The sequence below is a fragment of the Pelophylax lessonae genome (assembly GCF_965119305.1).
Source record: "Pelophylax lessonae genome assembly, chromosome: 3".
NCBI lineage: Eukaryota > Metazoa > Chordata > Amphibia > Anura > Ranidae > Pelophylax > Pelophylax lessonae.
The window spans coordinates 285684973-285697620 of record NC_138770.1 but is presented as its reverse complement, the minus strand read 5'-3'; the positions used below and the strand labels follow the sequence as shown (position 1 = coordinate 285697620).

The following is a 12648-nucleotide window of genomic DNA, read 5'->3' as shown; positions in this document are numbered from 1 at the left end:
GTCTGAGTTAATCGTGGATGAATTTACCCTTGCAGTCTGCCAACCCTTAGTATTGTAGTACTTGTTATGGTAAACAGCAGAGGTTACAACTAATTCTAAAAAGAAGCCCCTGCAGTTTGGTGCAAATGGCACTATTACTGAAAATACTTGTATGATCTTATGGTTCAAGGCTATTGATATGTTACATTTACACATTCATAGCAGATGAATAAATATTTAAAAATTAAATCATTACATGCTAAATATAAAATGTTGTGTAAAGTGGGCTTAAAATGGTTCCGGATACTGAGAAGATGTAACTTATAATATAGTATTCTGCTTCCCAGCCTTTTTTTTTTCCCTTACCTCTTGATCGGTTAACAAAGAAATAATTGCGTAGGGCTTTCTCCTTATTTGTATGTATTTTATTGTTAGGTGGTCAAGAAGAATATGTTTTATCGTATGAACCTGTCAGTCAACATGAAGGTTTGTAAAAATTAATTTACTATTTTAACCATTTTAAAATGTTTAGTTGTTTGTTTTGGGGGGCTGTTTAAGATTTTTTTACTTATAAAGGGATACTAATATACTGTTTAATATATGTTTTCTCTTTCGTTAACTGACGGACACAGCTCCATGTCTTCTAGACACTTGGGCTCATGCTGCTTTCCCTTCAGGAGTAGGACTAGGCGGAAACCATTTTGGCTACGCCCCTGAGGCAGTCCCAGGGGGTATACCATCACTTCCTGCTGTAGGACTTAAGTTTTTTCTACCTAGTCAGGAGTAGGGACCTGGCTCTCTGCTGGGATCTGCGGTGCTGGCATTCTTTTCTTTTTAAATTGAATTTTCTCTGTCGCTCATTGACAGACGTAGTCCTCCTTGATTAATATCAACTCGGGTTATACTGCCCTCTACAGGAGTAGGACTAGACAGGAAAGAAAACGTTCTGGCCACACCCTAGGGGCAGTCCCAGAGGGTATATCCTCTCACTTCCTGCTACAGCAAATCAGTTTTTTTCTGTCTAGTTAGGAGTAAGGACCTAGATTCCTTGCTAGGATCTTCGGTCCTGGCAGGATTTTTTTAGAAATACTTTTTTTTTTAGACAGCTTTTTTTCTCCAGTGTTCCTGTGAGATCTTCAAGCAAGTATGCTGAAACTGGGCGACGGGCTGGATGTTGAGGTCCAGTGGTCACCCCAGTTCAGCCTACGAGCGCGTGCAGGCCATAGCTCCGCACTGGGTCGGCCGCGACATAGTCCCACTGGACGGGGACTGACCCTGCGAGTTAAACGTCTCGCTTGGACGCCAATGACCAACAGAGTCACGGCGTCCGTATTGGTCGACAGCCCCCCCACCCCGGTGGAGAGGGGTTCTGTCAGGAGTTGGCGCCCGCCTGGTTCTGGTATGGTGAGTAGAATGTTCCCCCTCTCCCCGTCGGGTTTGTTGGTGGATGCGGGCCCCTCTCTGGGATGGTCGGACACTCGGTTTCTGGGTCTCCCCTCTATCCTATAACATGTCACAGATCCCCCAATTTGAGTGTGATTTTTGTGAATAGAAACCAGGAGGCTTGGTTTGGGAGCTGACTATCTAAAGTCACTATATGACTGTAAGGGTGACTGAAGTCAGTGGCAGACTACTAAAAGGCATTACTATTGAGGTATAGAGGTATCCTACCTGTCTAGCGTGTACACAGGCCGATGCCTATGCCTGAGTTACTGCAGCCACAGATCGCCATCCCTCCAGAAAGCCGGTCACTTCCACAGGCCGCACAGCCTCCCGCAGGCCGAGGACACCTCCCGCAGGCCGAGGTACTTCCGCAGGCCGCACAGGCCGAATGCACACATCCCGCAGGCCGCTGCTAACTTGCAAGCCGCCGCTATCCTACACAGGCCGCCGCCATTTTCCTGCAGATCGCACGAGGCCGCCATATTGGCGTAGCCTCGTGTCTCCAGCATGGGGGCGGCCATGTTTGAGGTGACCAAACACCTCGTGGAGTAATTGGGAGGCGCCGGAAGGTGTGTAAAGGGGCGGAGCCGCCTCCTTGGCCCAGGGAAAGCAAGCCAAAGACTTCCTGTCTGTAACAGACAGTGCTGGAAGCAGGTTGATAAGAAACTTCTGTGCATCAGGTGAGCCTTGGGGTCTCTCTCTCTCTCTCTTTCTGAGGGGTCCAAGCAGGTAGACTGAGGGGCGCTACTGCGCTGGGGGACTAAGTTTAAAAAAAAAAAAAGAAAAAAAAAAATTTTTTTTTCTTGCAATTAATTTTTTTTTGTTTGCTGGCAAGTGTCTTGTTACATGAACCCTGCCACACATGTATCCCCACCTGATCCCCTCAGGGTGGCCGCAGGACCCTCCAGTACCCCACTTGTGATGATGCCTTATCAGCAGTTTTGGAGTCTTTGGTATCCCGGGTGGAGGTAGCCTTTCAGGGACGGGGGTCAAGAAGAGCGACCCCCGCCTTCCCCTATGTCATCTGATACCTCAGATACGGATTCTGAGCTGGTCATTGCAGTCCCTTTTCTGGGGTTGTTGTCTCAGGTACGGTCTCCTCAGACAGTAAGGAGGACGCTTCTGCCTCCGCCATAGCACAAGAAGCGTTGGTGGAAGCACTAGTTGTGTCTGTCCGGGAAACCTTAAATCTTGAGGTTATACCAGCAGAGGTAGCTGAGACTCATATTCCTTTTTTGGTATTAGCAAGCCTACCAAAATGGTGAAGGGTTTCCCTTGCCCAAATAGGGTCGTCCGTAAATGAGCCCTGCTATTTCCAAACGCATGGCTAGGCGCTATCATTTTGAGGAATCCCTCATTACAAAGATGGACGGTACCACCAATAGTGGACTCACCGATTTCCAGACTAAATAAAGCCACTGTTATCCCGTTGGATTGACAGAATGGGCCCCACCCATCTCTAGGGTGGGGGGACGTCTTCACCGGTTTCCGGATCCAGGGCTTTCCAGAATCCCGGATAAAGGGGTTCACAAGGTCATATGGTCGGGATACAAGATTGAGTTTCGATCACTTCCACCGGTGCGATTCTTCCCTTCCAATAGTCGACATCCCCGGGTCGCTTAAAAGCTTTGCGGGGACAGCTTGATACAACAAGCAGTGGTAGTTCCCATTCCTTGGAGGAGTTCTAGTCGAACTTGTTCACAATGCCCAGGAAAAAGGGCTAGGTGCGTCCAATTCTGGTCTTGGAAGAGATGGAGTCCATCCATACAGTGGTGGCCTCCCTGCATCAGGGGAATTTCCTGGTGTCCATAGACATTTAGGATGCCTATCCTTATATCCCCATCTTCGCAGGACATCAGCGTTTTCGTTGCTTTTCCCAAAGATCATCCCTGGTTGCCACCAGGAGACTGAACTATCTGGGCCTAATTTTGGATACATCCTTGGCAAGAGTGTTTCTCCATGCGGAGAAACTCCAGAAGATTCAGTCAATGATTTGGATGTTGCTGTCCGTCAACTGGCTGGGATTGATGGTCGCCTCCTTAGAGGCAGTACCGTTTGCCCAGTCTCATACCCGAATTCTCCAAAGAGGAGATTCTTCTCATATGGAATCGGAATCCCGATTCCCTGGACAATCGGATCCGATTGAGTGAGCGGACCAGGGAGGCTCTAGTCTGGTGGCTTCGGTCTCCAATGCTCAGCCAGGGGAAGTCATTTTTTCTGAAAATTCCAGGTTATCGATAAATGTGTTGGAACTGAGAGCGATCAGACTTTGTCTGATTTACTGGACCGAGCAGCTCCAGGGCAGCCCGGTTCGGATCCAATCGGACTATGCTACGGTCATGACTTAGGTCGATCACCAAGGGGCACCAAGAGTGCCCTGGCGGCCATAGAAGTGGCCAACATTCTTATTGGGGGAACAGTTGTTCCAGTTCTCTCCGCGATATTTATCACGGGGTTGGACAGGCAGATTATTTCAGCCGTCAGATTCTGGATCAAGAGGAATAGTCTCTTCATCCAGAGGTATTTCACCAGCTGTCCCTTCATTGGGGCACCCCGGATATGGATCTGTTGGTAGGTTGGCTCAACAGGGCTCGCACCCGCGATCCTCTAGCGGACGCAGCAGACGCGCTGAACGGCCTGTAAAGGCAGTATCGGCTACTATATGTCTTCCCCCCTCTCAAATTGCTGCTGAGATTTCTCCGCAGGATAGAGGTGGAGGAAACTCCAGTTATCCTGGAAATTCCGAGCTGGCCTCGTCAAGCCGGGTACGCCGACTTGGACAGGCTAGTCGCGGACGCTCCTTGGAGACTTCCTCTCAGGGAGGATCTGCGGTCTCAAGGACCAATCTTCCATCGTGCTTTACAGTCGCTGGTTTTAATGGCCTGGCTATTGAGACCCAGGTACTGAAGGACAGAGGGTTGTCAGCTTCAGTTATTCCTACTCTAATTAAAGCAAGGAAAGCGACTTCCAGCAAAGTCTATTATCGCGCATGGAAGACTTATATCGCGTGGTGTAAATCTTTGGAATTTCCCCCATGTACCTATTCGGTGACCCGAATCTGGGCTTTTCTGCAAAAGGGGGTTGAGCAGAAACTATCCTTGAGCACTATCAAGGGTCAGGTTTCAGCATTAGCAATCTTCTTTCAGAAGCCTTGGGCTACTCATTCCTTGGTGTCCAGGGGGTGCGGCACTTGGCTCCGCCAGTGCGCGCGCCCTTACCGCCCTGGGATCTTAATTTGGTGTTTGTCGGTTCTTCAGAAACCTCCCTTTGAAAATATCAGGGAGATTCCCTTGCTTACATTATCCCAGAAGGTGGCCTTCTTGGTGGCTATCACTTCTGCATGCAGGGTGTCAGAACTGGCTGCATTATCATGCCATTCCCCATATCTAGTGGTTCATAGGAATAAGGTAGTTCTTCATCCGAAGCCATCCTTTCTTCCTAAGGTGGTTTCAGATTTTCATCTGAATGAAGATATTGTGCTACCTTCCTTGTGTCCTAAGCCCAATCATCCTCAGGAATATGCGTTGCATTCCTTGGATGTGGTTCGGGCAATCAGGGTATACCTGAAGACTACGGAATCGTTCCGTAAGACGGATTCACTTTTTGTGATCACGGATGGCCCCAGAAAGGGGTTGCCTGCATCTGCCGCGACTATCTCCAAATGGATTAGACAGACGGTGGTACAGGCTTATTCTATTAAGGGTCGGAATCCTCCGTTCCCTGTTAAGGCGCACTCCACTCGAGCGCTCAGTACTTCCTGGGCCTACCGCCATCAGGCATCAGTGGTCCAGGTGTGCAAGTCGTCGGTTCATACCTTTACAAAATTTTATAAAGTTGATGTGATGGCATCGGCGGATGCCTCATTTGGCCGCAAGGTTTTGCAGGCTGCAATTTGAGGAGACCGGTGGTCTACCTCGAGGGGTTTTTTTTTTTCCGTTGGAATTTCAGTTGAGTCTCATCGTGTGATTGATGAGCCTTTAAAACTTCTAGTTGGCACCAGTTGCGCCTTCTAGATTAGATTTTGATTTCCATTTTCCCACCCCTCATTTGTGGCACTGCTTTGGGACGTCTCGAGTTGATATTAATCAAGGAGGACTACGTCTGTCAATGAGCGACAGAGAAAAATGGATTTTTGTAAAATCTTACCGTAAAATCCTTTTCTCTTAAGCTCATTGACAGACGTAGTACCCGCCCCTCTGTTTTTGAGTTGGGTTGGGTTAAATTCTCTTAACACTGCTTTGTGACATAACTGATTTGCTGTAGCAGGAAGTGAGAGGATATACCCTCTGGGACTGCCCCTAGGGTGTGGCCAGAACGTTTTCTTTCCTGTCTAGTCCTACTCCTGTAGAGGGCAGTATAACCCGAGTTGATATTAATCAAGGAGGACTACGTCTGTCAATGAGCTTAAGAGAAAAGGATTTTACGGTAAGATTTTACAAAAATCCATTTTTTTCCCTTTCTTTATTATTTTTGTTCTTGTGGGAACTACAATCAACCTGTTCCTGCATGAACTACAATAAACAGCCGGACTGGGCGACATGGATATCCTAGATCCTTATGGTATTGCCAGTCTGGCCAGCAAGCGCGACCTAACTATTAGCTTTGCATAGGTTGGTCGCGACATAGCCCCACGGGACAGGGGCTGGCCGGCCAGTGAAACACCTTGCGAGGTCACATAGCCCTGGTCATGACAGCAGTCGCTATCAGAGTCATAGCGTACCTCGGGCCGCAGCACCCTCATTTCAAGATGATGCAGTGGCCTGCTAGGAGTGGTGCCCGTCTGATGCCAAGGTGTAGGGAATAGTGTCCTCCCCCCCCCCCCCTTCCTTTCTCTGGAAATTGCTTGGGTGGTTGCGGGCCCCCCTCTGTATTTTTTCTCCCCTCATGTTTTACGCCAGGATCTGGAATGGGGGCAACATCCTCCGGAGCTGGCGGATCAGTTGATCCAGGGGCTACAGTGCATTTGTGATGCATCTTTGGATGCAGCCCCCTTGGCCAGCAGGGTATCTGTGATGCGGTCATTCTTGATTTGGTTGAAATACTGGTCAGGTACTGACTGATCTACCTTTTGTAGGTGACCGTTTGTTCCATAATACAGAACAAATCCACCTGAAGAGACAGTTTGTTCCATGCCTCTATGGAAGAGATCATTAGGGCCTTCCGCAGGTTGCTAGGGGCAAGGAACCTCGTCATAAATGGGGTCCTTTTTTTCTCGACTTACAAGCGGCCCTTTCGTCCATCTGGATTGCAGGAAAAGGGTTTCAGATCCACCCTGTAACTTTGCGGGAGGCTCCAACAGACCCTGGACTGACTGGTAATTCGAAAAGCGGGCTCTATGAGTTCCCCAGCCTCAAGGGGTACCCTCACCCGCATCTGGGGTGGAGTGGAGGGACCTCTTCGCCTTTTTCCAGACCCGTGGACCTTGCTTATTCAGGAAAAATTGGTCCAGGAAAAATTGGTCCACGAGTTGATTCGGTTTGGTTACAAGATCGAGTTTCAGGCCTTGCCTCCAGCAAGGTTCTTTCCTTTAAACTTGCACCTGTCTCACGATCGGCTACAGGGCCTCTATGGGGCAGTGCAGGACCTGTTAGCACAAGGAGTCATTGTGTCGGTTCGAGAGTCGGAATATTTTCAAGGTTTTTTTTTTCAAATATATGATTTTATTGTAAAGGTTGAACCAGATAAACAGTACAATACAGTGCAATGTAACCAAAACATGTAAATCACCGAGGTAAATAACACATAAGTAGGAGGAGAGCACGCATATACGTGCTGCTAGTGCAAAGGTCAGGACAAATACTGAAGCATCGACAGAAGAAAACAAGTGCATCATGTAAGCATCTACAAATACAAATAACCAAGTTTCCGGGGCACTAGGCCCATGTGGAGGTACTTAAGGTTGTCATGCGCCAGCACCAAACAAGTGGTAGTGACCAATGCAGGCTCATCGTCTGCGCAGCACAGATCCAGTTCAAGGGTCAGCAAGTAAAACTAAGACCGCAATAGAGAGATAGAGGGAGAACAAGAAAGAGAAAGAGGAGGACAAGCAGAGAGGGGGACAAACACACATCAACAGGGGGGGCGAGGAAATAGGGAGGGAGGGGGGGGAGGGAGGAAGGGGGGGGGGCCGCTCCGCACTGGCTCCCGGGGACCACTCCCTCCGCAGATGACTTTCTCGTCCGGATTCAGGAACCCAACAGAGATGTTCCCCGTTCCGACAGGACGAAGACCTTCCAGTATCCCCATACCTTTTCATATTTCTCACGTTGGTGGAGCGCCGTGAGGGTCAGATCCTCTAGTCTATTCACCTCGACCAGCCTCCGCATGCAGTCCCTGATGGTGGGCGATCGGGAGGTCTTCCAGTACTGCGGGATGCAGGACTTAGCCGCACAGAGGACATGGGGCACAATAGAGAGTTTATATTTCCTCAGAGGGATGCTGGTGCGCTGCAGGAGGAAAAATTCTGGCGTGTCTGGGATAGTATGTTCGGTCAGATCTCGCAGTAGGGAGCCCACCGCGGTCCAAAAGTCTTGCAGTTTCGGACAGGACCAGAATACATGAAGCAGAGTGCCCCTGCCTTCCTGACAGCGCCAACAGGAGTCTGAGGTCCCCGGGAAGATTTATTTTCAAGGTTTTTATTCAAATCTGTGTACAGTTCCCAGGAAGGAAGGCAAGGTTGGCCCAATCTTGGACCCCAAGGCTCTGAACCACTTTGTGCGCGTCAGAAATTTCGGATGGAGTCCATCTGCACAGTAGTAGCTTTCCTTTTATCAAAGGGATCTTCTGGCTTCTGTCGATCTCAAGGATGCTTACCTTCAAATTCCAATATATGTTTGACATCAGCGTTTTCTTCGTTTTGCTGTGGGCACGGAGCACTATCAATTTGTGGTGTTACTTTTTGGTCTCACCTCCACTCCTCAGGTGTTCACAAAGGTTTTGGCCCCAGTGCTGACCTTGCTATGGAAGAAGGGAATCGAGGTACTGGATTACCCAGACGATCTGCCTCTGTGCACAGAGTCTCCTCTTCTCCGATTTGGACATTACTGTGCGAACTCTTCAGGAGTTCGGATGGGCACTGAATTTTCAAAAATCAGCTTTGACTCCATTCACAAAGCTGGACTACTTGGGTTTGATGCTGTATTCCGCGTAAGCCCGGGTATTCCTTCCTCAGGCGAAACTTCTGAAGTTGCAGGATGCATTTTGGCTCCTGTTGTCCAACTGTCAGTCGTCGCTCAGGACTTTCATGTAAGTGCTGGGTCTGATGGTCTCCACTTTCGAGGCGGTTCCGTTTGCTCAGTTTCATACCAGACCTCTGCAAAGAGAGATTCTTGCCAAATGGAACAAGGATCCGCAGTTGCTGGACATTCGGATCCTGCTGAGTCAGGGTACGAGGGGGTCTCTGATATGGTGGATTCGCTCCCCGGCACTTTGCCTGTGCAATTTTTTTATCCCCTGTTTTGGACAGTAACTTCAACGGATGCCAGTCTGTCAGGGTGGGGAGGTGTCTTGGGAATATACTCGGCTCAAGGTGTTTGGACTTGAGAGAAGTCCAGGCTGCTGATAAACATCCTGGAAACTCGGGCGATGAGACTCTGTCTGTCTTAGTGGACGGATCATCTGCAAGGATGCCCGGGGAAGATGCAACCTGACATATGCCACCGCCGTATCATTGTCCATAAAGGGGGCACAAGGAGTGTCCTGGGGGCCCGGGAGGTAGCCGGCATTCTGAGGTGGGCAGAACTATATGTTCGGCCCTCTCTGCTGTGCAAATTCCGGGGGTAAAGGATTGGCAAGCAGACTATCTCAGTCAGCAGACGTTGAATCCGGCAGAAAGGTCCCTTCATCTGGAGGTGTTTCATCAGCCATGTCTCCGGTGGGGGACCCCTGATGTGGACCTGTTGGACTCCTGTCTCAACAGGAAGGTGCAGATGTTTGTGTCAAGGTCTCGGGATCCTCTGGCAGATGCCTTGGTGGCCCCTTGGGGTAGTATCTGATTTATGCCTTTCCTCCAATACAACTTCTGTCAAGACTGCTACACAGAATCGAGGTAGAAGGGATTCCAGTATTTCTGGCCTTGCCGGTCTTACGCAGGCCTGGTAAGGCTGGTAGCAGACATTCCTTGGAAACTTCCTCTTGGAAGATCTTCTGTCTCAGGGACCAATCTTCCATCCTGCTTTACAGTCTCTGGCTTTAAGGGCTTGGCTATTGAAAGCCAGGTGTTGAAGAACAGAGGGCTGTTTGAGTCAGCCACAGCCACAATAATTACAGTTAGTGTCCTCAGAAATTGTGCATAGTTCAAGTTGGATTATCCCACTCATCCCTTCTCCCATCCAAGTTCTAAAATAAAATCCCTGGATTGTTCATTGTCTGAGCCAAGTCTTAAAGTGATAAGTTTTATGGACTGTTGCTATGGGTAACCCAGGAGAATCCACACACAGCTCCCTAGGGAGCAGTGCTACATAGGTGTAGATCAACCTTTGGCTCTGGGCACCATCAAGGGCCAGATTTCCGCTTTGGCCATATTTTTCCAAAGGCCGTTGGCGGCAAACTTCTTGGTTCACACTTTTGTGCTGGGAGTTTGTCATCTGGCTCCTCCGGTGTGATCCCTGGTACCTCCGTGGGATCTCAATTTGTGAACTTCCTTTGCTCAATCTGTCGCAGAAGGTGACCTTTTTAGTTGCTATCACTTTTGCGCGTAGTCTGTCGGATTGGCTGCGTTTTGTCTTGTTGGTCACCTTACCTGGTGGTTCACAGGGACAAAGTGGTGTTACTACCCTGTCAGGAGTTCCTTTCTAAGGTTGTCTTGGGGTTTCATTTGAATGAAGACATTGTGTTGCCGTCCTTATGTCCTAACCCGAACATCCTAGAGAAATTGCTCTACGTTCCTTGGATGTAGTCAGGGCAATTCGGGTGTACCTGGTGGTGACTGATTAGATTCAGAAATCCGATTTTTTTTTTTTGTTCTTACAGATGGACCTCGTAAGGGGCAGGCCGCATCTGGTACGACCATTTCTAGATGGATCAGGCAGACAGTTGTGCAGGCCTATTCTATTAAGGGTCAGATTCCTCCTTTCCCTGTCAAGGCGCATTCTAAGAGGACGCTTATTGCCTCCTGGGCCTTCCTTCATAAGGCGTCAGTGGTTAAGGTATGCAAGGCAGCTACATGGTCGTCTGTACACAAATTCACAAAGTTTTATAAGGTGGATGTACTTGCATCTTCGGATGCTGCTTTTGGCCGCAAAGTTTTGCAGGCTGCAGTTGCAAAGGCTCCCACCTCTTGAGGGGTATTTCTTTTCCTGGTGGCGAGCTCCAGTTTTTCCTGGTTGAGCTGTTTACCCGGTTGGCTATGTTTAGCCTTGTTGGGAATTATATGTATCGCTGGGTTTTTTCCCACCACTCATGTTGATACTGCATTGGGACATCCCAAGGGTCTAGAAGACATGGAGCTGTGTCCGTCAGTGAACGAAAGGGAACTGTGTTTTTTGTCTTACCGTAAAATCATTTTCTCTGAGGTTCACTGACGGGCACAGCACCCGCCCCTCGGTTGGGTTGAGTTATGTATTCTTCTGACACTGCTTGTTACAAACTGAATTCATATAGCAGGAAGTGATGTATACCCAATGGGACTGTATCAGGGACGTAGCCAAAATAGTCCTACTCCTGAAGAGAGAGCAGCATAAGCTGAAGGGTCTAGAAGACAAGGAGCTGTGTCCGTCAGTGAAACTGGGAAAAAAGGATTTTACAAAAAGACAAAAATCCAGTTTTTCTTCTCTTTATGTACAAGGAGTCTTCAAAAAATTTCCGCACTATATATATATGACTTAGTTTAAAAAAAAAGTGAAAAAACTTTTTGAAGAACACTCTAGCCTGTGTCTATTGTTTGTACGTGCTTAGAAATACAGAGAGTTAGTCTCCATCAATCGACATGTATTATCTTTGCCCCGTTGTATTTTGCAGTTTAGTGGACAATATGAAATTAGGATATACTGTAATGGGAGTGGGAGGGATTATACTAGGCTGTCCTTACAGCTTTGCAATCTCGAGGGCAGCAGCATAATTTAATGTACCTGCATTACTTCCTCTCTTGTCCCTTTTGAAGATGAGCTTAACTTGAGTCTGTAGAAAACTAAAGTCAGCAACTACAAATATTTTAGCTTATTATTTTTAAGAAACAGGTGCCAAGTAGTCCATGGAGTCCAGCGAAATCTTCCTTGTAGGGTTGCACTGATACTAGTATCGTTATCAATGCTGATACCTGGCAAATTCTCCAGTGCTTAGTGGGCGGAGAAAAGACAGAGGGAGTCAGCACACTGTCAACATTCAACAACATACTGGCAGGGGCGCGCAGCTGCCATGTTTTCCCAAGACAAATAGTCCTGTCAGAATCGGAGACCCGTCAGATTTGGTAAAGAAAGTGATGTTCCGTCAGAACACTGCGACGCCCATCTTGGTACACCCTGCACTCCGCTGCAGGAAGCCTGCAGTCAGACGGCGGCAGCGGACATCGTTACACCCAGCCCATATAGTGAATGGGCTGGGTGTAACAAGATGTCCACTGCAGGCTTACTGCGGCAGGGTGTACCAAGATGGGCGTTGCAGTGTTCTGACGGAAACTAAATCTGATGGGTCGTCGATTCTGATGGAACTATTTGACTTGGGAAAACAACATGGAAGATATTTATTAATATTTTTTGCAGTGAGGCCAATCTGTGTTCCTCAGTTATGCTAATCAGTGCTGCTTTTCAGTGCCACGTATCAGTGCTGCATATTAGTGCCACCCATCAGTGCTGCATAAAAAGATATCATTAGTCTGTATTGTGCTTTGAAAACTGTCACAAAAAAGTATTGATATCAGCGAGTACATGAAAAAGGTTTTGGTACTTGTACTCGGTCTTAAAAAAGTGGTATCGGTGCAACCCTACTTCCTTGCAATCGATTCTTCTCACCCTTCAGATTCTTGGGGCTGCCTTCTTGGATTTCAGAGCCAGCTGTAATTGCCTAATATTGTATAGCCAGCTTCACACTGCACATGCGCAAGCCACAACAGTACAGTGAAACTGGCCCTGCTTTGCCTGCCTGCAGCTTTACAGGACACTTCACACCATCCAGGAGCCTGTGGGTGGGCCAAGCAGGCATCATTCTTGGAGTCTGTTAAACAGGTACCCACTCCCCCCAGAGTGAGACACATAAATTGTTTTTATCTGCTTATAAGTTTAATTATAATTT

The 12648-nt window shown here is 48.2% G+C and overlaps 1 protein-coding gene across 23 annotated transcripts in view; it reads left to right on the top strand.

The window, feature by feature from the left end:
• DLG1 (discs large MAGUK scaffold protein 1) overlaps nucleotides 1–12648 on the top strand; it is an 818929-nt gene that overhangs the window by 745356 nt on the left and 60925 nt on the right. For all 23 annotated transcript variants that reach the window (XM_082251441.1, XM_082251439.1, XM_082251438.1 and 20 more), the window contains one exon: nucleotides 415–465. In XM_082251441.1, the coding sequence (XP_082107567.1) occupies nucleotides 415–465 (51 nt within the window). The remainder of the gene's footprint in view (nucleotides 1–414; nucleotides 466–12648) is intronic.